Genomic DNA, 27,910 nt, shown 5'->3' with positions numbered 1-27,910 from the left:
CCAAGGGGGGTTTGCGATAACTATGCGCGACAAAGAATCACAAAATCACCCAAGGTAATAATATAGATGAAAAAGTGAAAAATGACGTGCTAAGCTTGTGAACACGAGCAGATTGAAAGAAATGAGCGAAAAAGTACCGCTGAGGCAAAAGAGAAAAAGAAATTCAAGCAAAAGAGATTTAATCTGGATGCGCTTATTTCCTTAACCTGGATTGCCCTGGAAAGCTGGGTTCTCCCAAAGCGCGCGCCGGATGGGTTTTAGTTGCCTAGCACCGGTGGTTTCTGCGCACCCCAAGACTATCTGGGCAAAATGCAAACCCACAGGGAGAGGCGATTTAATTTACGATTATATTTATTTAAACTGGGGAACAAATAACAACCAGAGCAGCGGTCGCTGATTGCGAATCGAGGGCTCGGAGATCCAATGACCGGCGTGCAATGCAGCCGGTCAGTCCGACTGTCCGGAATGGCCGATGACAACATCTACTTTGTATGACGTCCTCCAGCGGGATTGACCACCGGTGCATCTTCACTACCACTAGTAGAGTCTGGTAGGTTACTGGGACGAACCTAAGCAGAAGCAGTATTAGATTTTGGTCCAGGGACTACCACAAGATACTCGAGGTCTCTTGTGTCCCCTTCCAAGTTACTATAGTAATGAATCATTCTCCCCCATCTATCCTGACCATCATTACCTTCACTACAAAGTAGCTAATAGATAACTCACTCCACCTCCGTAAAGCTCGACTCGGCTAAGAACAGCAATGCCGCGTTCAGACCCCACCCCCATGAGTCTCCACCGCCCATTGGTCCGTTCCCGGTACAACCTTTGCCTGTTTCCCCAGCCAATCAGCATTTTGTCCAATGTCCGCGGCGGAACCGCCCGATCCAGAACTGCCCCGCATCCGTCCTGAGCTTTTTTTCCCTCTTTTCTCTTTTTGACGGAAAACCCCTCTTGCAGAGAATTTCCGCTCCAAGAAGTAGGAAGGAAGTGAAGGAACAAAATGGAACCATTTGTTGCTACCTTATCCCGATCCATACATCCCCCCCCCCCCCATCAGCTTCTGAAAATTAAGTTGCACTAAGCAAACGATGTTGTGTGGCATGACCAAAGCTACGCCTCTCTCTTATGCATGAATGATAAGTACCAACAAGCATAAACTCCCCCCAGTCATACGACGACAACGCATGGCTTCGATAACTTTTCCATGACCCTTGTTCGAATATCGTATGGAGATCTTCTTACTGGTTTTCCCTTGTGCATGGATCCATGCATTCGCATTCCTTCGATGGCAAAAAAAAAAATGAAAAAGAAACTAAGCTAACCGAAAAGGTTCGGTTGGGAAGGAAGAAAATTCAAACAGATGAATGAAAAAAAGCCGCCACTGCCAGTAAATATCTGACACTGCTTATATTATTATTTTCTGCTTCTTTTCAAGCCTTGTCGAGCACGCTATGCGCTAGTAGATGGCGTGATAAGCCACTTCTCCACGTGCCTGGGGATTGACTGGTGGGATTACTTACTTAGTTGGGTAAGGAGTGTACTCTTGGACTCTTAGTAGCAGCCATGTGCCTTATGCGCATATGCACGCTCAGCACTAGTACTGCAGGGAGATCTCACCAACAAATACCCTTTTCCTTTAGACTAAAAACTCTTTGCTTGGTATGTCAGGTAGTGTAGCTACTATGTAACTTCAGCGTACAAATTCAATGATACTAAATACACTATTCCACTCGCTATCCCTCACTGTACTTAAAAGCGCGCCTGATTCTCTATCATTATTTCAGTCTCACATGGATAGAACATGGCTATAAAATAACCCGGAAACAACACCCAATAACACAACACGGCAACTCTGCCGAGTCGACAAAATCTCTCTTCTCAAGGTATGCACGCCTTACGCCAGGCGCTAAGGCTGACACTAGTCTTACGCCTCGCAGCAGTCTTGTGTCTGTCCACAATCTAGACTAGTCCTCTAATCTATCTAGGATAACGGCTGGTTTGATCTCTAGTGGCGCCGCTTTTACGCCACTTTCTCACGGCGGGAGCGATTGATGGAACCTTATCGGCAGCTAGTAGCTATCAGTTATAGCGAGCTGTATGAGGATGGGATTCTCTATGGGATGGTGGGTTTTTATTGTGTATTTTGATGGCACTATTAGTATATATGTATTCTTTTTGGCAAATTGCGTGGTGCAAAGTCTCGGAGAATGAATCCGAGTCTTTTGACTGTCTCTATCGCTGGGTCAGGGGGTGCTGGCGCAAGGGGGAATGGAATGGAATGGAAGCCATCACGGCGGGCCGGACCATATTTGCATACTACTTGATTTGAGTAGTGTGTTGGTGGTATGTGTAAAGTAAGGGGTATTTATTGGGTTCTATTGCACTTTACTGTAGCTACAGTGATGTAGATACCTGGATTACGATGGAAGATAGACTCCGAACCAAGTGCATGCTTTTGTGGTATACTGCAATGGATAGCATATCAGGGTAGTAACTACAAGCTCCGAATTCACATTCCCTCGTCCTCCCCGGCCAGCAGGGCCGCATAGTCGTCCGCAGAAGCAAATGTCGGCAGATGCTTGAGCTTGCGCCGCTTCTTCCGCTCAGACTGCTTGTCATCCTTCGGAGGCTCCTCAACCGCTGCGAGTTCCACGTCAGAGGGCAGTTCCTCGTCACTGTCAACGAAGGCCTCGTCGTCTGAAACGTCCATGTCAAATGCATCCTCGTCGTCGGATGGCTCTTCCTCCTTGGCGGCCTTGCCCTTCTTAGCCTTGGGCTTGGTGGCAGGCTGCTCCTCTTCGATGTCCTCCATCTCGTCGTCCGAGTCGAGGTTGAGTTCGACTTCGCTGTCGCCGCCTTCCTCGTCTTCATCGTCAGACTTGTCGTAGGCGGACTCGAGGTCGTCCATGTCGAGATCGTCGTCGTCGCTGCCTGCTTCCAAATCGGGACGGGAATCAACCAACGCCTTCCAGATCTCGGACTCGGCGCCGCTGAGTTCGGCATCCTCCTCGTCTTCGTCGACCGCATCCTTGGCCTTCTTGGCCTTGTCCTTGTCTTGACCCTTTCCAATGCGGTTGAAGTATTCGTGGAAGAAGACATCTTCCGCGGCAACTTCCTCGGACTTCTTCTTCCAGAAGGCCTCCGAGTTGAGAGGCAGCTGCTGGATCGACTTGCCGCCCGCGACCAACCGATCCTTGGCCTCGCTGCCTGCCAGAGGTTGCATGATGGATGAACCACGGGTGAGCGCAGACGCCTTGGGGGTCCGGTAGACGAAGCGGTCGAGGAAGTGGGACAAGGTGTGCAATGTGAGATCGGGCTGTCCGGACATTGGCTTGTGGTCGAGCAGATGAGCCGCGTTCACTGACACGGACGGGTGGAAGTGAGACTGGTAAGGCAGCTATGATACCATATTAGCGCGTGACAACATTTCATTAGCAGATTAAACTTACCAGTTCCCACAGACATGTCCGGTCGGCATTGCTGTGGCCGGGGTCTCTCTTGCGGGGGTCGTATTGAGTCGACGGCTTCTCCGGCTTCTGTGTGACCTCTGGCTGCTCCTGGGGCTCGTCATCCTCATCAGGAACATCGCGGAACACCTCCTCGTCATCACTGTCGTTCTCTTCCGGCTGATCGAACAAGGAAGCGAGATCGGGGAATGTCTTCTCCAATTCACGGATCAGGTAGAAGACACCACAGATAAAAGCGGGCTGATGCAACCCGAGAACCTGAACAATACGCTTCACGAACGCCTTCACACGGCGAGTGTTCAGGTCGTTCTTCAAGGCCTTGAACAAAAGGTTGAGGTAGAGCGACTGCTTAGAGGATGTAGTGACCCGAGGGTCGAGAAGAGACTCGTATAACGTGCGGTAGAAGCGATCAGCGCCAACCTGGTGAGTCGAGGTTATCTGCTGGATCAGCATGAGCGCCTGGATACTGGTGTTGAAGTTGGCGGAGTGTGTGATGCGGAAGAGAGTATCGATGTGCTTGGAGAGTCTAATGACGGATTAGTGATATATAGAAAGGAAGGATATGCGAAACGTACCGTTCACTATCCGAGCTGGTAAACGGGTAGGCTCGGTTGACACCAGTCAGAACTGCAGAGGTCAGTTTATCCCGCACCTCTTCAGTCTGAGCCAGACCCTTATCAGCGTCCTCCTTCCCCTTGTTCTTGTTGTGCTTGTTGCCATACTTTCCATTCTTCTTGCCCTTTGGCTCCTTGTTAGGCCTCAAGAGAGCAACAAAGATGGAGAAATAGATGTCGAGCAATTTCAGGGCAACGGTCTCCTCCTTGACACTCAAGACCGTCTGGTTCAGCGTGATAACTGCATAGTATTTGGCGTGCTGACTCTGACCAGGACGGAAAAGAACTTCCTCGACGGCGGCGATGATGGTGGGCTTCATCAGAGGGTGCGCCTGTTCAAGTTGCAACAAGAGGTAAGATGCCCGCGAAGCAATCTTCTTCGAAGTATCTCCCAATTTGTTGACCAACAGTCGCAAAAGGTTCGTTTCCTGCTCCGGCTTCTCCTTGAGCAATTCATAAACGTAACTGACAGCTCTGGAGCGAGAGAACTCAATCTCGTCATTACACCAGACTTCAAGGATCTTAAGGACTTCAAAGAATTGATCCTTCAAGAAGTGCTCGTACGCCCAGACAATCAAGTGGCTCTTCTGAAGCCCTCCAGGGAGAGGGTCTCCTTCTGACCACTTGCTGCCTGCGCCTTGCAACGCAGCAATAAGAGACGGCTGGTTGGCAAAAGCCCGGAGTCTCCTGTCGCTAGGAAGTAGTGTTCCTTGAGCGAACATATCCTTGAGCGATCTCAAGACTTCCACGGCCTGAGCACGACTGCGCTTCTTTCCGAGGGCAATGAGGTTTTCCATTGCCTTTGTATTGTGAAGAGGTGATTCCTGTACAGCAAGAGTCAAGGCAGAGGTCTTATCGCTAAGCGTACCGGTAGACATGATCGTGCTGTAGAACTTGTGGGATGAAGAGGCAGATGCTTGCTGCGCTTCCGCGTACATCTTGTTTTCCTTCTCGAGGAGGGAGACGGCGTAATCGTAGAACCGATCCACCACATGACGAGGCAGAGACTTCGCTTGTGCTGTCGGTATAGAGGGCAGTTCCGTCATGTACCAATCGGACCTGGGTCGAACAGACTAATGGCTACGTTAGAAGGATATATGTGGATTGGGCTGGTTATACTCACGAGTTTGGCGAACTCCTTGGGGAAGACAACTTCGGCGGTAGGTTCCTTGTTGGCTTTCTCCTTCTTGGCGGGTTCTTTGCTCTCCTTCGGGGCGGGAACAGGAGCTGGCTCCTCATCCTCTGACGGTTCCTCGTCCTCGTCATCCTCGACTTCTTCCTCATCGTCCTCTTCGACATCATCTTCCTCGCTTGCTTCTTCCTCCTCAGCTTCCTCTTCCTCCACCTCATCGTCCTCTAGGTCGTCAGGGACAACCTGACCCGCCGCTGCCAGAATACTTGACAGTTCCTTCCGGAGCGAAGCGTCGTCGGACTTGCCCTTGGATTTCTTCTCTGTAGCATCTTCAACTTCAGAGTCCGAGCCAACCCCGGCGATGAGATCCAAGTCTTCCTCCGTGCCTCCGAGGGCCAAAATCTCCTGCCGCAAAACATCGTCCTGGTTCTCCTTCGATGCCGGCTTCTTATCCTTCGAAACAACCTTGTCCTCCCTCGCGATCACCTCACCATTGCGGTCCCGCTTCTTGCCTTTGTTGTTCTTGTCGTTGTTGAACGCTTGCTTCGGCTGGGGCTTGGGTGCAGGTTCTTTCTTCTGTGACGTATCACTGGGTCCCGACTTTCCCTTGTTGTTCTTGGGCTTCTGCTTCGAGGCGCTCTGGTCCTTCAGTCGCTGTTCGATCTTCTGGCGCAAGCCGGCAAATGCACTTTCCTCTAGTTGTGGAAGGGCATCAGGACCGGGGGCGGAGTCGTTAACTGCGACACCACCGTCGGGGATGATATCGTTTGCTCCGGAGGAGCGCTTCCCCTTACTTTTGGCCATGACGGATAGTTGTACGGCCAAATGTAGACTTGATGTTGGGGATTTGCATCTACTTTTTTTTCTGCCGCCAAAAAATTGAGGAGAGCCGCCAGGCCGCCGGAGAAACTGCGGGCCGAGACCCATGGGTCAGCGCACGGACCATCCGAAGTTGTCGAGTTTCGCATGTTTGCGATCTATTTACTTGCGATTGATCTGGCTTGGTTATGGTGTCATCCATTGGTTTGGATGAACATTACTGCCAAGTACTGAGGGGCTGTCCTGATCGTCCAGCCTCATGATTTCCGGGTTTCGCCCGGTTCCGGGCCGTTATTCCGCAACTTGTCGAGCATACTTTGGCATTGCTCGATTCCATAGAACATCAAAATGCGCCTTTCATGTAGATGACCTAATTCACTCTCAACCCAGCAGTCCCACTGACTATTCTCTAGGTAGATGGGCGCAGTCGGGTGTCTAATTTCTGGATCCCGACGGGCGGTATTACCAAAAAGCCCGTCCAGGGTGAGAAAGGTATTGATTATGGCCATCCATCTCAATGTTGACCGCTTCTAATGTTGCTCAGAGGATGCCAATGACCTCTTGATCCGAGGTGGCTTTTTGCGACAGGTGAGTGTCATCACCAATTTGATAGATATAGTTCTAACTCAAATCCAGGCTTACTCGGGAATATTCCATATGCTACCTTTGGGACTGCGTGTGCAAGATAAGCTGGAGCGTCTCATTGATAAGCATATGCGAACGGTTGGTATGTATACAATAGGCCCGCAGTTATAGAGTTCGTTCTCATCATGTGGATCACTGCAGGCGCATCTAAGGTGTCATTATCTTCTCTATCCGCCCAGGAACTTTGGGAGCAGTCTGGGCGTCTCAAAGAGGGCTCGGAGGTATGGAATCCGCTGTGTAGTCAGTGATTTTTTGCTAATGTCTGTCTCAGATCTTTCGCTTTCAGGATCGGAAAGAGTCCCGCTTTCTTCTTGCCCCAACTCATGAAGAGGAAATCACCACTCTGGTAGGCCATCTTACCAAATCTTATAGAGATCTGCCTGTGCGGGTGTACCAAATATGTGAGTATATCATCCACAGCTGAGAACACCAGCTCACATCAACCTAGCAAGGAAATACCGAGATGAACAACGACCCAGACAGGGCTTACTTCGTGGGCGTGAATTCATCATGAAGGATCTCTACACTTTTGACTACAACGCTGAGAATGCCCTGAAGACGTACACGGCTGTTAAGAAGGCTTACACAGAGCTCTTTGATGAGCTCAAGATCCCCTATCTGGTTGCTGCTGCGGATTCTGGAAACATGGGCGGTAGCCTAAGTCACGAGTTCCACTTTGCTAGCAACAAGGGCGAGGACACGGTTATCAGCTGTTCCAGCTGCGATAGTGTCTACAATGAGGAGCTTGCCGACGGAAAGGCCCATAATATCGACGACCAGCAGGTTCAAATCGGTCACGCATCCGGCTTTGACACGGGCGAAGTGTCTGGCGAATCAGCGAAAGCTGTTTCTGTTGGCCTGTGGATGGCGATATCACACGACAAAAACACACTGCTGCGCTGCTGGTATCCGCAGTATACCTTGAAGGACCCTAGTGAACCGCCAGCTGAAAGGGAAGTCAACTCCCATGCCGTCAAATCTATAGCCAAGGCAGCCGGCATAGACCTCGATATCAGTATCGAGAACCCCCTGGAACAATGGGCGACTCACATTCAGTCAGAGGAGGCTTCCAGCCAGCGGCCCCGAGTGTTGGATGTGTATGACTCATACGTACGGGCATACAAGCGCCCTCCCTTGACGGACACACTGGACGGGATCAACCGCGCGGCAGAGGATATTGACTTTTCAAAACTCGATCGCTTCCCAGGAACCAACAACTATCTCAACCTTGTGCGGGTGCACGAAGGCGACCAGTGCTCGAAATGCGGCCAAGGTCTGACAAAGACCCACAAAGCCACCGAACTTGGTCACACGTTCCACCTTGGCACGCGATACAGCGATGTCCTCCAGGCTTCTGTGGTGGTTGACCGCACTCACCTCGACGCAGGCGACCGTTCATCGTCTCAAAAAGACCAGTTGGTCCCAATGCAAATGGGCTGTCACGGTATCGGAGTATCGCGCATGATCAGCGCGGTGGCAGACAACCTGGCAGATTCCAAGGGACTCAACTGGCCCCGGGCGATCGCTCCCTACGAAGTCATCGTCGTCCCTGCTAAGGGATTGGAAGAGGAAGCAGAGAAAATCTACGACGCGCTCACCTCAGAGCCCACCACTGCCTTGGACGTCATCCTGGACGACCGCGATAAGCAGATGGGCTGGAAGCTGGGTGACGCAGATCTTATTGGGTACCCTGTGATTGTGGTCGTAGGCAAAGGCTGGAAAAAACAGCGCACCCTGGAAGTGCAGTGTCGGCGACTTGAAGTACGTGAGGATGTTGCCTTGGAGGCTCTGCCGGAGTTTGTGGGTTCTTTGCTTGAGAAGCTGTAGGGAACTTCACTCACTCGGGCTGTGTTACGGGCAGGCAATGCAAGCTGCGCCACACTATCACATTGGTAGAATCACTGTACACTATCACTCTTAATTACTAGGTAACTTCCGTTAATATATACCCCTCCATTCCGTTAATTAAGCACCCGCCACTTTGCATCAACCTAGTCTGTTAATCCCGCCTTGCAGTAGTCACTTTCAATACTGGTGAATCTATTCACACAGTATAAAAATTAGACAAGTAGACTTGATCTCGCTGCAGTATTGCAGCCTGCGCTCATCTCTCATCACCTGAACATTACCACTACTACTAAAACAAACTCATTCCGGTCCCATTCATTCCACATGCTCAGACACTTGCCATTCCGACCCGAACCAAACCATCAGAAAATGACCACCCACACAAATGCCCGCGTCGGTGTCGCCGTCTTCATCTTCAACGGTCACAACGAATTTATTATCGGCCAGAGAAAAGGCAGTCACGGTGCTGGTATGTACTTACCACCATGACCACTATACCTACCGCCACAAGAACATTATACCTTATTTTCAATGGTCGCTACTACTGCTACTTGGATTATCATACTGATATACTTCCAAATTCAGGAACCTGGGCCCTTCCAGGCGGTCATCTCGAACTCAACGAGTCATTCGAGACATGTACAGAGCGGGAAATCCTCGAAGAGACAAATCTCAAGGTCCAAGACATCCGTTTCTTGACTGTCACTAACGATATCATGAAAGATGAGGGAAAGCACTACATTACTGTGGTGATGGGGTGTAAGCTTTGTGATGTTGATGCGCAGCCTGAGGTTAGCTTCTTCCTCTGCCATTTTCTTCCTTTTTCATTATTTCAAATCATATTCACGTGCTTGATATTATTATAAATATCTTGTGGTCATGTGGACTTTTTCATCAATATTCACTACTTTCCATACGGAGGAACATACTAACAACCACCAGCTCATGGAACCCAACAAATGCAGCGGATGGGAATGGACCACCTGGGAACAGCTACGAATGGATTATTATGCTGGAAAGGGTCGTCCTTGGGTTGAGAGGAACTCCCGGAAGTTAACCCCAGCAGCTGCCTACGATGAGGCCGTCTTTTCTGAAAAAGGAGAGATTATTCCTGAGAGTGATTCCATGGAGGTGGATGAAAGTACCGAGAATACCAATCCTCCCACTCGGCAGCTGTTTCTTCCTCTGGTGAATCTGTTTGAGCAGAGGGGTGGCTTTGATCCTGTTGCGGATTATTGGATTGCAGATTAGGGGAATTGGGTGTGGTTTCTGTCTCCCTCTTTTTGGATGTTGAGGGGTGGTGATGGCTAGTGATGTGCTGGTGCACGGTTTATTGCGACAGGAATAAAAGAGATTGTGCTTTGTTCGGGTGTAATTTGGCGGGCTTTATGAGTAGTAGTTTTCAAGGGATGTTCCGATACTCTGGATAATAATGCTCATGATAGTGGTGGCTACAGTGCCTCAGACATAAATTCTTTGAATGTTCCGTCCTCGATGAGTGGCAGGCTAACAACCTTAATTCCTCTATAATGAAAGACATTCCTTCCTTTGGTAGAGGCAGTGCAGTCCAATACTTTTTTCCAGCTTGTCTTCTCACATTTACCAGAATAGCTGGACATGCCAGGGAGATTTTCTCATACTGGAAGATTCCTATACAAGTTGAGAAGGGGTAAGAAAAGTCCAAGCCTTTAATGTAGAACTATGTAGCATAGAAAACTACCGATTTGGCTTGCATATCTCGAATCTCGAGACATGAGGTTTTTAAGTAAGTGCAATAACGGATATCAGCATCAAATCCCATTACTCAATGGCATTTTCCCTAACAAGCAGGGTACATCACATGTCCACTTTATAAACACCAGAAAGTCCCCTCTTCTTTTCTTATCTCTGAAATAAAGTTATAAATTTAAGTTCATACAACTCGAACGTCATCGACCTAAAGGCTCTCGCCATTTTGTTGAAGATAAATCCCATAAACCTGGGCAGATTCCGTATCATCTATATGACCTACCTGGATCTACGAAAATAGACTTATTACCAAATCCGAACACAAAGTAAGAGCTGAAACAGTCTGGGACATACCTGTAAGTATTATACAGGAGATTTCAATCCACCTCTTCATGACTATCACGATACTCCCCTGTTGGAATTATAAAACCCACACCCAACTTCCCAACCAAATGTACCAAACAAGCCCACTTTCAAAACCAACAGCAACACACAATCCTTCAACATGGGAATCGAACTGACCTCACCCGAAGGCAGCCGTCCCGCAACACCCGTCTTCGAATGTACACTCACTGCAAAGGCAGAAGCGAGCCTCGCCGAGAATTGTCTCACATATAAGATCTCGGAACTTTTCCGTGACGCCCATGGAGCCGTGTACAGCTTAGTGGTTTACGACAAGTTCGGGGTGAGAAAGTTGACTCTTGAGAAAGTCCGACGGTTTGGAGTTGTTGAGCGTCAGCTGAATTACTATCTGGAGAAGTATCCAATCGAAGGTGAGGGTGAGTACATTCGATTTCACGAGTCTTTTATCGCCTCATGCATATCCCAAGCTTTTAACTGATACTTGTAATTCTAGACGACCTCGCGGTAATGCGGAATGACTTGCAAATTATAGCCTTATCTTATGACCCGTGATGATTTGACTTCGCACTGAAATTGCGGATTCAAGCTGTCGTTCGTGATGTACTTACTATCTATAACTTCACGACGCTTTTGTCTGACAGTGAGATGACCGTCGGTGGTGTTGCTGATTACTATCTATACAGATTTCTGGATATAGAGAAGAAATATACACACAAAATATAAAGACACTCGTTGCTTGGTGCAGAACAGTTTGCGACTGCTATTCGTAGAACTACCTTGTAGACATCTTATACCATCAGTATCACTTAGGATATAGGTCTCTAAGCCTGACCAACAACACACAACTCAAAGCTGTAAAGCCCATACACTATAATATCTCTATATCACCTTTATCATCAAATAAATAAATATACTCCAATAAAGCATCCACATAACCCTCCTCTACACCCCAACAGTTAACCAACAAATATAGGGCTGCACCCAACCACCCGCTGACTAACCCACCCAGCACAACCCACCACTTATGCACTCTATGCATCCCCGATCCCCACCATACACTCGACTCGAGACCGCGGGCCACCCTCAAAGCTCAAAGCCAGCATCACCACCACCACCACCACCACCACCACTACCATACAACCCAGTAAGTAAGTACAGCACAGACCCACCCACAACCTTCTCCCTCTAAACCCCAACACCACATTCCCCTAACTCAACCATCTAACCACCACCTCACAGAGAAACAAACCCAAAATGCCACCCCCCAACACCCCCGCATCATCCGACTCCCCCCCTCCGGGCTCAGGTACATCCCTCCCCCTCCCCCTCCCCCTCTAACCAACCCCCCGACCCTCACCAACTAACCCTATCCCAATTTCCAAATCAAAAGTCAACATCAACTCCCTCTCCGTCCCGCAACTCCGCGCGCTCCAAACCCGCCTATCCTCCGAACTCGAACACCTGACGACCTCGCACGCGAAGCTTCGCGCCGCGCAACTCAAATTCAAAGATTGCGTGCGCTCCATCAACGAAGGTGTCATTGGGTCTCAGAAGAAGGGCACCGACGGAAAGGAGGATATTCTGGTGCCGTTGACGAGTTCGTTGTATGTGAAGGGGAAGTTGGCGGATCGGGAGAAGGTGCTGGTTGATGTTGGGACGGGGTTTTATGTTGAGAAGGTGAGATATAGATACCCTTTTTTTGTTTAAAGTGTCTAGGTGGTTGTTGTTGTTGGGGGAGGAGGTGTATGTGTGAGGCTAATGCGTTTGGATTGTCTAGACTGCCGCCAAAGCTATCGAGTTCTACGAAAATAAGGTCAAGGAGCTGGAGACGAATCTTACCGAGTTGGAGAAGATTGTGCAGACGAAGAGTCAGCAGCAGAGGTTGTTTGAGGATGGTAAGCATTTTCTGCCAATTGAGTGCATTCTGGGTTTGGTTCGTGGTAAACTAATGATTGGCTTCTAGCTTTGAGACAGAAGTTGCTGGCTGAGGGTGCTGGGTCTGCTGCTACTGCGTCTGCGGGTGCTGGTTGAGTAGATCTGGACTTATAACAAAGGAGATTGCGTGGTCTTGGGATGAAGGTATAGTCGGAACGAACTACGACTAGAACTGTTACAACCTAGTAAGGATGCACTGGAACAGACCTGTCTGATGTCACCCAAGCCGCGGGTTGCAAGAGACAGGTCCGCTACGAGCACGCCAGCTCCATTGAAGGAACTCCACTGTCACCTACAATTCAGAAGGACATAGACTTGGCTGACATTCTGGAGGTGGTAATATTAAAGACTGGCAATCTGGAGCTAGATCTAAAGCAATGCACAACACAATACCATATTAACGAACCCCTCCGCCTCCATCTACCCTTATCTCCCCCCACGCCGCCGTAGTCCTGCGTGTTGTCGACACGCCAAGGAAGTCTCGGTCTGACACCACCTCGGACCTTGTCGCCTCATCGAGGCTAGAACAAGGTGCCGAGGTCTGCATTGAGCAGTCCAGCCAGATCGGTCATGCCCATGACCGGCGACGAGTCGCTCGATCGGCCCTGAACCGTCGTGGGCTTGACGCTCATGGCAGAATTGGCCCCAAGCCGAGACTTCTCTCCAGAAAAGGTTGCGGTGGTCCGTACAGGACCCATTAGTCCCGCAACCTGCTTCACCGTGTCGACAAACGCCCAGAAACCTTGGCTTTTCTCCGAATTGCCCCCTGCCCCTCTTGCCGGGAAAAAGCTCTCCAGACTTGAGTCATACTGAGCAGCATGCCCGATAGCCAAATTGGCATGTTCACCCAAGAGATTGTCCCAGTGAGGGTCGAACAATGATGCGCCCCAGGAAGTGTTAGGCTCCGTGGTGAAAGGACCCGCATAACTGGCCGGCAGCTTGTTGGACAACGCTGACGCATTTGCACGGCTATACTCATCGTAGCGAGCAATCTCTAGGGTATAGTTGGTACCTTTGATTTTGTACCGAATGGCGGACTTCTCGATAAATCTAGCCACCGGCGCGGATTGGGAGAATTCGACCTTTCTCTCAGGCTTGGCCGAGATATCGTGCATCGTAGCGGTGCTTCTGAACTTGATGGCACCTGCAAAATCTCTCAATGCAGCGTCAATCGAACTGGCCTGGTAAAATTCCAGAGACTTCAACTCGAGCTGCCAGTCAGACTTTTCGAAGTCAACGACGGCTACCTGAAGGGGTGGGCGTTTGTCGCTAGATTGGCCGTCCTGACGGGGTTTAAGCCACCTTCGCTGGGTGGTCTCGTATTCTGATGCACCGGGGCTCCTGGCGAACTCTGCCTCCAGTCGAAGCATGGAGTTGCTTTGGCCTAGGAATTCGAAATTCACTGAAAATGCAGGCTCGGCGCTGCTCAGCGATTGTGCCGTGCTGAGATATGGCTGAAGCAGATGGGTAGCCCGGTAACATCTGGCAAGAAGTTCGTCTTTATGGACCTTGAGGCTGTAGGGATGACGAATGATCAGTGACATCGCCACAAACACAACGGAGGGGAGCTTACCCTGGTATCAAGCGTCCCTTAGTCTGCTCGTGCAGTATCATCTCTCTGAACTCTTCCAGAACATAGTATGGTTTGTCGTCCGCCGGAATGCGGTAGTGGTCGAGTACAAACGAGCCGAGATTGACCCGCATACGCAAGTGCCCACGAACAACGACCACGCCCTTCAGACATCGCTCAACCATGCTCAGAAGCCGGGCATTATTCTTTGATTGGATCAGACTCGCTCGATCGGGCCACTGTTGCGCCTCTGAGCCCTGGAGTGGGGTCCCACGGAGTAATGGCTTCGCTAGGCGGGCGTCCTTCTTCACGACAATCTTACTTTTCATGGCAGTCGGAGGTTCGACGAGGTAGAGTTTGCCTTTCACAACATAGTTGGCAACAACCTCAGTCCACTTTGTTCTGAGGCGTCGGACGATCTGTCTCATGGCTTCATCGTTGTGCCCCATAGCACAGATATGATTGGGGAGATCTTTTGGAACAAAGACATGACAATTGAACTTGACCCGTATGTGATCGAGGGCCTCGAGCTGCGGACCCAGGGAGTCCGTAATAGAAGGTCCTTCCTTGGGCCATAAGAAGAGCATCTACAAGGGAGTGTCAGTCAGGCGGTCGAAGAGGTATGTAAACGGGTAAGCCTATTTTACTCACAAGGTCCGAAAACTCGGAAGAGGAATCGGGTTGCTTTTGCAGTATCTGGAGCCTGGCATTGTATCTCTCCTTCAACTCCACACGAGCTTCTTTGCTGACTGAATGTGCCATGATCTTCTCCCATCCCACCTTCTTCTTGCCCGCGTTGCTGCACTTCGCAACGATAGTGAGAATGATATCTTTTGCAGCTGCAACCTGAAACGGCTCGCCCCATAGGTAGATGGTCTATCTCCGTTAGTGTGCGCCTTGGTGGAGGCAAAGGAGCTTACATTGTCGTTATAGAAGGGCGGCTTTATGAAGGCACCTGTACGTCGGCTGATCTCTTCAAAGACCTCATAGCGGCCATGCGCCCCCGGTGGCTTCCTGATGGAGCCAGTCAATCTTGCAATGCCAAAAAATCTGTCACAGCCTTAGTACATTTTGAAATAATATTGTAAAAGGCATTTGCATACTCATTTTTGAAGGTACCGAAAGGCGCGGGTAATTTCACGAGGCCTGTAGTTTTATTAGCGACCTTTGAATCACATCGCAGGATCTGATCTTACCCGTAGGCTCCAGCTTGCCTCTCCACTTAGATTTCGCAGGTGAGTCTCCAAAAAGGTTTGCCTTAGGAGATACCCCGCTTGAGCGTCCAATCCGTCCACGATACCCTCCACGGCCTCGTGCTGGTCGTGGGACAACTGCAGGGCGCACCGGCGTGCTGAGAGTGCCTTTATTGGCAGGTGCAGCTGGGGGCTGCTTGGGAAACTCATCCGGAGTGGGTTTGGGAGCGTCTGGTATAGATTGATCAGTTCCGGTCTTTGCTGTTGCTTGGGATGGATAGTAACCTTGCTTTCCGTAGCCCGGAAGCGTCCATTCTAGAACACACAGAGGTCAGTTATACGCAACTAAGGAATAAGTAACCAACAAGGACAAAGACAGTATCTACCCTGGGCTCCTGAGGACTCGAAGCTATTTGCAGTTAGCCAGTGTCTGTCACAATAGATTCTGGGACTTACTCGACGCGTGTCTTGTTTGCAGCCATTGTAAACCGCGTGAACTTATTTATCAACGCTCAGACTTGAAGATCGCAGAAGGATCTAAACTACAGTTCACACAGCGCTGGTGAGGATTCGGAAAAGTTGATCGAGAGAACGGGGAAATGACGGGATTTATGAGAGGGAGTGGTAGTGACGGTAGAGTTGATGGTGAAGGGACAGTGCGAGGACGGTGAAAGCGAAAGAGAGACCGGAGTGAAAACGGTGGGATGGTTAAGTTTACCGAGAAACACTTACTGGCTGGCAGGAAGAACCCGGTGAATTCTCCCAAGAATCCGTTTTGCATTAGAGACAAATCTACAAGCAAACCACGAGGATCGAATTCCTGGAGCAGCTTCTTACTGGGAAGGAGCAGGTCAAGTGAAGGCAGTTGAGGTAATGTCGCTACATTCTCTACAACGAGAGTCACGTAAGAGACCTGTGAAGCTGTGTGAAATGATTAACAGCAGCAGGAGTCAAGTGTATCAGAGTGGAAAGAGAAGCTGGGGCTATTTAAATATGGTTCAGTTCTTAATCAAGAAGTAGCAAACAAAATGAAGCAAAAAGTACTAAATTATGGGCATTAGTCATGGACTGCAACCATATTGTATTACAAACTCGAAAGCTTTTGTTGTAAAACCAGACATTACTAGGAGTACATAGTAGTAGTTAGTAGATAAAGTAGTACTGGAGTGATGGTTTGTATGGCGTTTGCTATACGGGCACATTCGAAGTATACGGGAGGCAATACCCGCTGTCATTGGCCAGAAGCGGCTGCGCGTTGTCCACTTTGGGCAACGCGCAGCCGGCGCGCCTTTCCCTTTTCTGTCTTTTCCGTCGCCGGTCCAACAAACTAATCAATCAATTATCATCCATCATCCCATCAATCACTCCAATCACTCCAATCACTCCAATCACTTCTGTACGGCCATCGCTGCCCCTTCCATCCTTCTTCACTGGTCTCTGCAGGACAATGGCTTCTGACTCTGCCGATGAGGCAGACAAGTCGCGGTCCCGCAAGTCTAGTGTCCGCAAGCGTGCTCAGCTATGGATGACCAAGGGAGGTCTTGTCCGGGACGACTCCGACGACGAACTCGGCGAAGAAGACCACCCCTGGGAATGGATCTATGACCACAACGATGAGAACAACAATCATAGCGAACAGGCGACTGCAGAGGATACCCCCAAATCGAGCCGGAGACGCACCCCTCGCCCCAATGCCAAACGCCGCCGGACTATTGTCGGAGCTCGGATGGGCTCGTTCGAATGCGCCTTGGGCCAGGTGGTGCTTTTGAAATCCCCAGAACCAGGCAAAGATTGGATTGGCATTATAACGGAATTCCTGGAACAGGAGGACCCAGATGCTGAGGACGAGGTCATCAAATCGGCAAACATCATGTGGTTTGCTTCCCCGGATGAATTCATGTCAACCCGGAACAAGCGACGAACCGACGCTTTGCCCAACGAGCAATACCTGACTGCCGATTTCAACGTCAATCCTCTTACGTCGATCAATGGCAAAGCTACGGTGATGTCCAAGGATGCATTCTACGCCAAGTACCCAGACGGTGTTCCTCCGAAGGGAAAAGAAGAACTCGCGGAGTTCAACAAGTGCATTGTTGTTCGGAGAGGAGTGAACCAGCTGCAAGGACGTTATACGGAAGAGTTTGTCTGGGAGGATGTGTACCGTGAGGATAGGGTTTTCGATCTCATTAACTTGATCAAGGATGGGTTGAAAGCAGCCAAAAAGCGCAAGCAAGTCGACGAGGATGTGAGTGAGTTCCTGATCGTGGTGGATTCACGGTGCTAACGTCTATTGAAGTATGACGAGAAGAAGGATATCACCAAGGAAGAGGATGAATTCGTTCCCACCACACCTAGGAAGAGACAGAAAGTGGCTACAAACGCTACTCCCCAGTCGCGGCGTCAAAAGACCTTTACCACCCCAGCTCATAAGAGGTAGGCAGACAAGCCTTTCCAAGCAAACATTGATTAACATATCCCACAGAATCGTCGTCAAAAAGCCCCTCGAGTTCACACCTCTTGGTACTCGTATTCTTTCACCCACTCATTTCGCCTCCCCGTACCGCCAGGCGCGCACGTTGCTGCACGTTTCCACTGTGCCTACATCGCTCCCATGCCGAAAGACAGAATTTGAAACAGTCTATAGTCATCTCAGTGCCGCGATCATGGAAGGGACAGGAGCCTGTATCTACATTTCAGGGACGCCGGGTACTGGAAAGACAGCAACGGTTCTCGAAGTCGTTGCGCAGTTGAATTCGGCCGTGTTGGCAGAAGAGATGGACGATTTCATCTTCGTTGAGATCAACGGCATGAAGGTCACCGATCCCCACCAATCTTACTCAATGCTCTGGGAAGCGCTCAAGGGTGACAGAGTATCGCCTTCACATGCCCTCGACCTTCTTGAGCGGGAGTTCTCACATCCATCCCCACGACGAGTGTCTTGCGTCGTTCTTATGGACGAGCTCGATCAGCTTGTCACAAAAAATCAGTCCGTGATGTACAACTTCTTTAACTGGCCTGCACTTCATCACTCTCGTCTTATTGTCTTGGCTGTCGCAAACACCATGGATCTTCCGGAACGTACACTCAGCAACAAGATTTCCAGTCGTCTGGGTCTCACCCGTATTACCTTTCCAGGATACAAGCACACAGATCTGATGGAAATCATCAGCACCCGCTTAGCCAACGTACCAGGAAACATCGTTGACGCAGATGCCATTCAATTCGCCAGTCGCAAGGTCGCCGCCGTTAGTGGTGACGCCCGACGTGCCTTGGACATCTGTCGACGCGCCGTCGAAATTGCCGAACAGGCTAGCGAAGCAGCAGCCCAGGACCCAGACACAGACAAACCCGACGCAGACGACACCGAATCCCTACCCCCAACACCCAGCAAGACCCCAGCCCGCAGAGAAAGATCTCTCAAACAATCCGCCCAGTCCTCCCCTCAAAAGAAACCCCCTGCCAAACCACAAACAGTCGGCCGTGTCACCATCGCCACAATCAAACAGGCCATCCACGAAGCCACATCAACCCCTCTCCAACAGTCCCTGCGCTGTCTCCCCCTCGCCGCTAAGCTCTTCCTCGCCGCCATGCTAGCCCGCGTCCGACGCACCGGTATCTCCGAATCAGCATTCGGCGACGTTATCGACGAAGCCAAACGAATCGCCGACGCGGCCGTGGCCGTGGCCGGAGCAGCAGGCGCCGGCATCAAAGACTTCCTATTAGCCGGAGGGACCGGCGCTCGCGTACAAGCTTTGGGTTACGCTGCGATGGAACTGACCAACTCGGGGGTTCTCGCCCTGGAGTACGGAGCCGGTGCCAAGGGACCGCTAGGTAGCGCTGCTATACCGCATCGCGGCGATCGCAGCGGAAAGGTACGACTACGTATCGCTGCAGAGGATGTCAAAATCGCTTTCCGCGAGGATGACGAAGCCAAGGGGCTTGGGTTGGGCTTGGATCAGTGATTTACCACTCACTATATTCGGGACAATTTAGATGATAGATACTGTATAAGAACAATGATACCCATATGTTTTATTAATTAATGAAACAATACAAATACGAAATGAAACTATACTAAGACACCATCTAACTTCTACAACTTACAACTATTAGAACAGACACTTCCAATCTAAGCAATTATATGATACATTCCTTTTATGAGCCCTTCCCAGGGAATCAAGCTGACATCCCAAATAATTAACGCTAAACTCCTAAGTGCATACACAGCATGACATAACATCAAAGCTAGAAAAACGGACCCCCCTTAAAGCAGCTCCTCCCCACACACCAGGATAAACAAACTGAAAAAAAAAAAAAGACATCGGGGTATTGATGATAATGAGCAGAAGCACACCACAAGCCACACTAACAAACTAATACCTCTGTCTCCCCAGAGTCGGGGCCCAAGTAACAGGGTGAGATTCCTCCGTGGCCTCATCATCCGGCTTCCAGATCTTAATTGTCTTATCAGCCTCACCAGTAATGAGACGCAGACCAGTCCGATCAAACGTCGAAGCCATAATACCGGCCTCAGCTTCCAGAGAACCCGGCTGAGCAACAGCATCGATGTTCTGGAACTGGTACCCGGTCTTCCAATCCCAGAAGCACATGGAGCCGTTATCACCGCCGGAGAACATGACGTTGTCTTCGTTGACGGAGAGGGTGTTGATGATGGCGTTTTGACCATCGAAGTTCTGCATGAAGTCGCCCTCGGGGCACTTCCATTGCTTGATGGAGCCCGTGCTGGCGGAGGCGAAGGTGAATTCGCGAGGGTGGGTGGCCAGAGCGCGCACGCCCTTTTTGTGGTGCGTGAGCACGCCCATGGATTTACCGGCTGCGAGATCCCACAGGCGGACGGTGGCGTCGAGGGAGCCTGAGATGATCTGCGGGTCGGCTTCCTGGCACTTGACGTCGGCGACGGTGCCCTTGTGGCCGGCGAGGACGTGGACGTTGGCGCGGGTACGCATGTCCCAGACGCGGGCTACGCCGTCGCGACCACCTGTGACGAGGAGGTCCAGACGGGGGTGCAGGTCGAGGGTGTAGACGCCGCTGAGGTGGCCGTGGTAGTGGCGGATGACTTTGTTGGTTTCGAGATCCCAGCACTTGACCATTTTGTCTTCACCGCAGGAGAAGAGGTAGGGATGTCGGGGGGATACGGCCAGACCGCGGACGGTGGAAATGTGACCCGTGAGAGTGAGACGGAGGGCACCTGTAGCCAGGTTCCAGATCTTGATGGTTCGGTCGCCGGCACCACTAGCAAACCACTCGTTGTTGGGCTCGACGGCCAAACTGCGCACCCAACCCAAGTGGCCGGAGATGACCCGCATGAGCTTCCATGGCGGGTGCCAGTCGGGTCGTTGCTGTTTCGTCGCCGAGGGACGTTGGATGAGACTCTTGGGGGCGTTTTCACCACCGACGCCGCCGGCTGCTGGGCCGGGGGCCTTCTTGACGAGGGCCATGGACGCGCCGCTGCCGTCCACGGCGGCTTGGGACTGTGGTTGGATCTTGGGACGTTTGGCGCGTCCAGCGGCCACGGCTTTGGCTTGCTTTTCGGCGAGCGCTGGGGGGAGTTCCTTCACATCTTCGTATTCTGCTTTGCGCCGGTAGGACGTGGCGATGGAGCCATTGGCGACGGAAGGGGTGACCATTAGGTAGTCGGAGCCGAAGAGCTCGGCCGTCCGCTTGGCGGAGAGGCGCACTGCCTCGTCTGGGGTGGTAGAGGGAACGACGTCCATTGTGGTGGATTGGAGGGTATTCCGACGCTCGGTATGGAGGTTTGAGCTGCTTGCTGCGGAGACGTGTCGTTGGCGCGTCCTGAGCCCCGGGGCGGGGTGTATTGGGCTTTTAGTCGAGATCAGAGGTGTGCCTCATGCGGAGTGTACTAAGCACCGGGATGACAGGAGAAGCGCGGCGCAGGCGTGGAATTGGTGATGACTGAAAGTGAGGGCGAAGTTGGAATCAGCGGCAGCGAAGCTCGACTTGATTTTCGGCGGGCGGCGAGCTAGTCTAGGCCTGAGGCATCAGCGTTACCTTCAGGTGTCGAGGCCCAGATGCCAACCCCGCCGATTGATTAGTTGATGCTATTCGATCCCATGTAATTCTGCCACATCCATCATGAATACCGGCCAGGAAGCTAAGTTCCCTCTTCACGAGGCTGCCCGGGAGGGCAAAAGTACGAGGCATCCAACCCGAACATTGTGATAAGCTCTAACAGATCTACTCCAGCTCAAATCGCCGAATCTCTCCTCAGTGTACGTGCTACTCCAAAGCTGCCCCGCACCGCCATGAGAGAGCTCTATACAACCTCATTATTAGCTCGAAACATCCCCCGCTGATGGAATCTAGGCCAACCCCAAGCTAGCAAACGTCAAGGATGACGATGATCGTCTCCCCATCCACTGGGCAGTAGCATACAACCGTCTCCCGATCGTGGAGCTACTGATATCCAGCAAGCACTTTGATCCCGATGTCGAGGTTCGTCATTACCTCAACGTCTAGAAACATACCACGTCAGAACCCTCACTAACATATCCACAGGATGGCTCCGGCTGGACACCTCTCATGATCGCATCCAGTTTGAAAAACGCTGAAGGCGATCCCATCATCGACCTCCTACTCAAGAAAGGAGCAGACGTAAGCACGAAGAGCGTCTCGGGCCAGGTACATACCCTTCCTTTGTCCTAAGCCACCTTCTCCCTAACATGACATCTGTAAATACAACAGAACGCCCTCCACTTCGCAACCTCCAAAGCCAACCTCTCCACCGTCCGCACCCTCATCGCCAACAAGTGCAGCGCAAGAGTAAAGGATAGACGCGGACAACTACCTCTGCACCGGGCAGCAGCGATCGGGTCGTCGCCCATCATCAAGATTCTCCTGGAGGATGGGAAAAGTCCCGTGAACGCGACGGATGTCGATGGATTGACGGCTTTACATCACGCGGTGTCAGAGGGCCACGGTGATGCGGCAATTACGTTGCTCAAGGCCGGTGCCGAGGCGGATAAGAGGGATTCTAATGGCGTTTTGGCCATTGATATGGCTCCGGACAGCAAGGTTAGTCTTTTCACTTTTTCTTTGTGGTCTTCTTGAGGTGGGAGTGTGCTAATAGTGGGTATGCGTATAGGTACGGAGCTATATCCTGCAAACGGCGGAGAGGGAGGGGATTGAGTTATAGTTTATCTATACGTTGGATAGGGAAGGACAGATGGATGGAAGATATAAGAAGAGTTAATACCCGGAGTCTATCTTTGATACTCTCAGGCTCATCGAATGACTGTTTCCATATTATTTTTGTCTTAGTAATTAACGGATTCATGACGTCTTCTCTTTCAAGGCATGTCTCACATCACATCGTCTAAATCGGAGTCTAGCCCGAACGAACAAATCTATGTACAGGGCAGCAATAACAAGTCTACTACGCACAAACACCTCTTATTTCATGGTGCTGTCAACCAACTCCCGATAGATCTTCTTAAGATCTGCGATATCGGCCTGAAGCTCTTCCACCTGTTCGCTTTTTTCGCCGAGCATCTCGAGCGTCGTCTGGTATCTCTGGTCAAGATCCTCGAGCCGCTTCTCAAGATCTTGCACGCGAGCATCGGACGATCGCTTTTCCTCCGCCTCGCGCATCAAGTCGACAATTTGCTGGCGTGCTTCATCACGTTGTGTAGTGATTCGGGCGAGTTCGTCCTTCGATGCTGCGCGTTCACTTTCGAGGCGACGGACCGTGGCGCTCATGCGCTCAACCAGCTGTACGGACGGTCCCGCTCCTACAGTGGACTCGGAGATAATGTCGTTGATACCGCGCGAATGCTGTGTCGCTGCTCCGCCATAGGCCGAGGGGGTACCGGAGCGGCTGAAGTACTCGTCGGGCTCGAAAGTAATTGACGGGGTTTCTGGAACAGCGTGGTGAGAGGAACCGTTGATTTGAGGTGGAGAGAGCATCAGGGTCGAGTTGGGGAAAGAGTTCTGGCGAGTGGGTGTGCCAACTTCTGGCGAAGTTGGTAATGTCGAGGACCGACGGCTCGTGGGCCGGAAGTCTAGTGAGACAGGCTCCAAAGCACTTGGTCTCCGGCTGTAGGCAACGGGGGACTGCGTCCGCGGCTGCTGGAGCAAGGCGGGCGGCGAAATGGTCTGCTCGCGCCATTTGGTTCGCTCCTCCTCTAGTTTCTGCGACCATGTAGCATCGAGCACCTTCTTTTGTTCAACGAGATCCTTTTGAGCCAGGGCCAAGTCATCCGCCGACTTCTTCAGCTTCTGCTCTGCCTTCTGTAGTTCTTGCATGCGCTCTTCGAGCTTTCCTTCGAGGTCATGCTCGGCCTCCTTGGCATTCTCTAGGTCTTCTTCAAGTCTTTTCGCTTTGAGGTTCTGTGCACAGTTAGTCTATCTGGTGCCATTGCATCAGGGATTTAGGGCGTCTTACCACTTCGCGGATCTTCCGCCGCATCTCGCCCTCCCGTCGTGCAACCTCATCCCGCTCCTTCTCGACGTTCGCCAACCGTGCCAGTAGTGAGCCTTCCAAGGTCTGCCAATTCTCACTGGCGACAGCATACTGTGTTTGGAGGGTTTCGATCTGACGCAGGAGTTTGGCTTGCGCATCGCCAGTAACACCGGAAGACGCCTCTTCTGCCCGAGACCGCAAGGACTCCATCTTACTTTCCAGCGCCGACTGCTCTCCCTTCAGCTCGATCTCCAACATACGCGCTCGCTCCTTTTCCTGCTCAATGGTTCCCTTCAAATCGCTGATCTCTCTATTCAGCTTCTCTTCACTGATTTCACGTTCGATCTTGGCGCTTGCTAGATCCTCCTCCAACTGGGTAGCGCGACGCTTCTCCTGCTCGAGTGCCTCGGATTGAGCCTTGGCCTCTGCAGCTTCCGCTCTGGACACAGCCCGAGCGAGCTGTCCTTTCAATTCCTGTACAGTCTGGCTGAGTGCGTTACGCTCTGCCGTCACGGCTTCCAGGTCCCGAGACACCTTCGTTTGCGCAGAGAGCGAGTCATTTGCTCTCTTCTCGGCCGCCTCGGCCCGTTTGGCTCTGATTTCTGCATTGGCAAGATCCCGTTCCAGTTTCTCAGTCTTCTTCTTTGACTCAGTCTGCGCCTTTGCATTCTCTGCCAATTGCTGCCTCAGTTTCTTGATCGCGGTTCTGTGGTCCATTTCCGACTTGGATAGCTTTTGTCCTTCCTCGAGCAACAGTGCGATCTTTTCGTCCTTTTCTCGAAGCTGTTTTTCGACGCTCCCTGGCTCTGCTGTAGCCGCTGCCTTCTTGGCAGATTCCGCGGCTTCCTTGGCCAAATACTTTAACTTGGACTGCAGCGCATCGATCCGTTCGATATATCCGTACATTTCCTCCTGCCACTGAGACTCTGCGGCTTTGTGGTCCGCCTGTAACTGCGCAATAGACTTGTCTTGGTCGCTGGAAGTCCTGGGGCTGTCCGTAGGAGTATCCGTCATTGGCAGGGAAATCGTAGGCGCAGGAGTTTGATCAGGCTCGGGAGATGATGCGCTGTCTTTTTTGGTGGTATCAGGTGTCGCATTAGAGGTGTCTGCTGAAGCAGCCTCCTCAACATTAGAAGTTCTGGTCTGCGAAACGAGGTCCTGAGAGCGGCGTGACGAGACGGCTGAGTCCTGGCTCATCCGAGGAGCCTCTGTGGCTGCAATTACTTCCTGCCGACTGGAATTTCGAGAATGTCTCCCTGTACTTCCATTCTGGGAATCAAGACTAGCATCAATATCCATGCTCGAGCGTCCGCCGTTGCTGGGAACCGGACTGCTGACGGGGGAGGGGGCATGGCTGGAAGGCTGCGAGGAAGTATTGCCTGCGGTATTCGACTTGACCACGGCACGAGCCAGGCGTTCTTGAAGGCGATCATTCTTTCGCGCATTCGACGAACTACGTGATATACCTGGTAACTGTTAGCAATCTTACATAGTACAACCACCCAAATTGATCAAGTGTCTCCATACTGCTTGTCTGCTCATTTGGTTTGGGCTTTGCGGTCGCATTCTTAGCCTGTAGCTGTTTCTGGTCCTCCTCTTCGGCCAGGATCAAGTCCAGCCTGGACTCAACGCCGGCAACGGCTTGCTGCAGGAAAGAGCCCACTTTCCATTTCGGCTTGGAGCCTTGGGAACCCTGCGACATCGTGACGGCTGTGAATATTGTTGCTCCTGCAAACTAGGATACCTAGCAGCAAGAATGCGCCAATTCAATCATGGAAAGCGAGGAGTTTAGACGATGATGCGATCTGATGCCGGCTTGTCGTCACTTCGAGGAAGACGAGGCCGTAGTACTAAATCGGACGCGGGAAGCAACCACAAACGAGAGACTAGCTTAGAGAAGCACAAATTCCGAGGAAGTGGAAGAGCAATGAGATCCAAAGAGAGTGAGTTGTCCGACCGGGGTCGGAGAGGAGGAGGGGCCGTTCAGTCGATACGTTGCAGCTTGCGTGGACTCCGAAGAAGCGATGAAGCGCAACCGGCTTGGCGGCCGGGGATGGAGAGACACTAGACAGAGTGACGGCGAACGTGATTCGTATCATCATCGGCTCCTCCCTGGCCGTTCCCCAACCTCCTCCTCTTTCACCACCTCCGCAACAACCCCCCCCCGTCCCTCTCTCCCCTCAATCCAGTTTTCTCCGTTCCGGTTGGCTCCTGAATTTCCCCCCCCTCCTCCGGAATCACCATGTCGTCGCTACCCCTGGAGCCACCCACCTACCTCAGTTCGCTACAGAACAACATCCGAGCTCGTCCCATCCCATGGGAGGGAGCTGTCCGAGCGGGAAACATCACCGATGACCACCTGAAGAAGATCAAGGCGGTGGATAAGGTTCGCAAGGAGCAGCGGCGTCAGACTGTCGAGGGGGATCTGGCTGGTTATGTTGGTCTACTCTCTGGTGGCTCTGAAGGGAAGAGCGTGCTGGACTCCGCTTCCAGGAGAACCGATATTGTGCAATACATTCTCGTGCTGGCCGCGGATTTGATCAACGGTACAAGCACCTTCTCCCTGATCGGATTGCGATAGTGATGATGGAAATGAATACTGATCATCCCGGTTCTCTAGATGTCCCCTCCCTCTCGACCGCCCTGGTCGCGCATCCCGACCCTTACAAGCCATTCCTTCCCCTCTTGCGTCACTCCACCAACCCCGAAGACCCGATCCCTCTGCTCACCTCCACCTTCTTGACCAACCTTGTCTCCGTCAGCCTGGGCACGTCATCTAAGCCAGCTGCGCGGGATGACGAAGCGCTTCCGCAGTTGTACACCTATCTCTCTACCCTGACCCAGAACCAAGACAGCGGACTGCAGGATATCGGGGTTCAGGAGCTGTCCGCATTGCTACGAACCTCGAGGTCTCGCGAGATTTTCTGGAAGCAGAGGCAGCAGACCGTTGAGCCGTTGATTGAGATCCTGCGTGCAGCTACGGGTGCTAAAGATAGCAGCTCCAGCACCTTGGCTGGCAGCTCGCGCGCGATCGAGCCTGGTCTTGCCGGTGGTGTTGGTCTCCAGCTGTTGTACCGGGTCTTGCTTGTCCTCTGGCAGCTCAGTTTTGAAGGAGAGTTGATTGGTGATGATCTGCAAGCGTATGTGACCTGACTCCTAATGGGTTTAAGATGGAATGAGGCTGACAATAGTTATAGGGACTACGAGTTTGTCCAGCTGTACACACACCTCCTACGCCTTTCTCCGAAGGAGAAGACCACGCGACTCCTCCTTGCGACCCTCAACAACCTCCTGTCTAGTAACCGCACCACCCTACTCCCGGTCGCAGTCTTTGTCCGCCTCCCTGCCCTCCTCACGAACCTCGCCGGCCGCCATCTGACCGACCCCGATCTCCTGGAGGACCTTACATTCCTGTCCGAAATGCTGGACGAGTACACCAAGACACAGACGACGTTCGATCAGTACGCAGCTGAGCTGCAGTCCGGCCACCTCCGGTGGTCCCCGCCCCACCGCAACCCTACCTTCTGGAAGGACAATGCCCGTCGCATCCTCGACGAAAACAGCGGTGCACTGCCGAAGAAGCTGTCCGAAATCATGTCTAAGAGCTGGGATAACGACAAACAGGTGCTGGCGATTGCCTGTAACGACGTGGGTCACTTGGTGAAGGAGCTGCCCGAACGGCGGGCACAGCTGGAAAAGCTGGGTCTGAAGACTCGTGTCATGGAGCTGATGACGGACAAGGACGAATCGGTGCGGTGGGAGAGCTTGCGGGCGGTTGGCGAGTGGCTGCGCTACACGTTCGATGACTAGAGCTCAATAGAGCAGTGTGACGTGATGTGACATATTACCCCGTGCTTGTTTAATCTGCTTCTGTCTGGCCGAGCACAGACCTGCTCCGGCTGTATTGTATGGATTCTCAGCGTAAATCATTTTGAAATGCCATTGTCGTGTGCACATAGCCAACAAACTCGGCCCCGATAAGGTTTCCGCTCCGAAGCACGCAAGCCATGCATATCCCGCCCCCTCGTGGCGACGATCAGTATGACCTAGATAGATAAATCTGGAGACAATGTCTGGGGAAGAATTAGGGTACTGTGTCATGCACACCCTGATCTGAGACATCAGAATCCGATCTACGCAGAGCGCCCAACGG

General features: G+C 51.7%; 10 protein-coding genes across 10 annotated transcripts; 6 read left to right on the top strand and 4 right to left on the bottom strand.

Annotated features, from left to right (window-relative positions):
• Positions 1-2,437: 2,437 nt before the first annotated feature.
• On the bottom strand, positions 2,438-6,047 carry BO79DRAFT_186053 (RNA-binding ribosome biosynthesis protein MAK21). The gene is made up of 4 exons (XM_025680444.1): positions 5,208-6,047; positions 4,046-5,157; positions 3,453-3,996; positions 2,438-3,400 (listed from the first exon to the last, which is right to left on the bottom strand). The coding sequence occupies exons 1-4, from the start codon at positions 6,018-6,020 to the stop codon at positions 2,513-2,515; spliced, it is 3,357 nt and encodes a 1,118-aa protein (XP_025544366.1). The 5' UTR covers positions 6,021-6,047; the 3' UTR covers positions 2,438-2,512.
• Positions 6,048-6,294: 247 nt separating this feature from the next.
• BO79DRAFT_234530 (putative proline--tRNA ligase AIM10) lies at positions 6,295-8,599 on the top strand (the record flags this gene model as incomplete). Its single annotated transcript, XM_025684381.1, has 7 exons — positions 6,295-6,396; positions 6,449-6,527; positions 6,580-6,623; positions 6,672-6,762; positions 6,822-6,901; positions 6,952-7,081; positions 7,129-8,599. 7 exons carry the CDS (start codon positions 6,295-6,297, stop codon positions 8,505-8,507), a joined length of 1,905 nt encoding a protein of 634 aa, XP_025544365.1. The 3' UTR covers positions 8,508-8,599.
• Positions 8,600-8,897: 298 nt separating this feature from the next.
• BO79DRAFT_250159 (nucleotide triphosphate diphosphatase NUDT15) lies at positions 8,898-9,779 on the top strand (the record flags this gene model as incomplete). The annotated part of the gene is made up of 3 exons (XM_025685798.1): positions 8,898-8,997; positions 9,114-9,319; positions 9,471-9,779. 3 exons carry the CDS (start codon positions 8,898-8,900, stop codon positions 9,777-9,779), a joined length of 615 nt encoding a protein of 204 aa, XP_025544364.1.
• Positions 9,780-10,761: 982 nt separating this feature from the next.
• Positions 10,762-11,171, top strand: BO79DRAFT_213148 (uncharacterized protein; the record flags this gene model as incomplete). Its single annotated transcript, XM_025683197.1, has 2 exons — positions 10,762-11,035; positions 11,113-11,171. 2 exons carry the CDS (start codon positions 10,762-10,764, stop codon positions 11,169-11,171), a joined length of 333 nt encoding a protein of 110 aa, XP_025544363.1.
• Positions 11,172-11,725: 554 nt separating this feature from the next.
• Positions 11,726-12,945, top strand: BO79DRAFT_284145 (prefoldin subunit 5). The gene is made up of 5 exons (XM_025688222.1): positions 11,726-11,767; positions 11,859-11,925; positions 12,010-12,296; positions 12,397-12,514; positions 12,583-12,945. Exons 2-5 carry the CDS (start codon positions 11,874-11,876, stop codon positions 12,648-12,650), a joined length of 525 nt encoding a protein of 174 aa, XP_025544362.1. The 5' UTR covers positions 11,726-11,767; positions 11,859-11,873; the 3' UTR covers positions 12,651-12,945.
• Positions 12,946-13,075: 130 nt separating this feature from the next.
• Positions 13,076-15,799, bottom strand: BO79DRAFT_267693 (uncharacterized protein; the record flags this gene model as incomplete). The annotated part of the gene is made up of 8 exons (XM_025687066.1): positions 13,076-14,069; positions 14,128-14,711; positions 14,776-15,000; positions 15,045-15,174; positions 15,228-15,270; positions 15,321-15,632; positions 15,704-15,726; positions 15,774-15,799. 8 exons carry the CDS (start codon positions 15,797-15,799, stop codon positions 13,076-13,078), a joined length of 2,337 nt encoding a protein of 778 aa, XP_025544361.1.
• Positions 15,800-16,764: 965 nt separating this feature from the next.
• On the top strand, positions 16,765-19,279 carry BO79DRAFT_234527 (origin recognition complex subunit 1; the record flags this gene model as incomplete). The annotated part of the gene is made up of 3 exons (XM_025684380.1): positions 16,765-17,562; positions 17,614-17,750; positions 17,800-19,279. The coding sequence occupies 3 exons, from the start codon at positions 16,765-16,767 to the stop codon at positions 19,277-19,279; spliced, it is 2,415 nt and encodes an 804-aa protein (XP_025544360.1).
• A 271-nt stretch (positions 19,280-19,550) lies between these two features.
• BO79DRAFT_186041 (WD40 repeat domain-containing protein) lies at positions 19,551-21,240 on the bottom strand. The gene has a single exon (XM_025680443.1). The coding sequence runs from the start codon at positions 21,050-21,052 to the stop codon at positions 19,691-19,693; it is 1,362 nt and encodes a 453-aa protein (XP_025544359.1). The 5' UTR covers positions 21,053-21,240; the 3' UTR covers positions 19,551-19,690.
• A 1,320-nt stretch (positions 21,241-22,560) lies between these two features.
• On the bottom strand, positions 22,561-25,725 carry BO79DRAFT_242238 (M protein repeat protein). Its single transcript, XM_025685192.1, has 3 exons — positions 25,285-25,725; positions 23,740-25,223; positions 22,561-23,684 (listed from the first exon to the last, which is right to left on the bottom strand). Exons 1-3 carry the CDS (start codon positions 25,457-25,459, stop codon positions 22,749-22,751), a joined length of 2,595 nt encoding a protein of 864 aa, XP_025544358.1. The 5' UTR covers positions 25,460-25,725; the 3' UTR covers positions 22,561-22,748.
• Positions 25,726-25,891: 166 nt separating this feature from the next.
• On the top strand, positions 25,892-27,698 carry BO79DRAFT_164273 (H(+)-transporting V1 sector ATPase subunit H). Its single transcript, XM_025679189.1, has 3 exons — positions 25,892-26,303; positions 26,378-26,897; positions 26,955-27,698. The coding sequence occupies exons 1-3, from the start codon at positions 26,000-26,002 to the stop codon at positions 27,565-27,567; spliced, it is 1,437 nt and encodes a 478-aa protein (XP_025544357.1). The 5' UTR covers positions 25,892-25,999; the 3' UTR covers positions 27,568-27,698.
• Positions 27,699-27,910: the final 212 nt, after the last annotated feature.

This window comes from Aspergillus costaricaensis (genome assembly GCF_003184835.1).
Source record: "Aspergillus costaricaensis CBS 115574 unplaced genomic scaffold BO79scaffold_2, whole genome shotgun sequence".
Classification (NCBI taxonomy): domain Eukaryota; kingdom Fungi; phylum Ascomycota; class Eurotiomycetes; order Eurotiales; family Aspergillaceae; genus Aspergillus; species Aspergillus costaricensis.
Note: the sequence above shows the minus strand (reverse complement) of the source record. Positions and strands in the feature narration are given on the sequence as shown.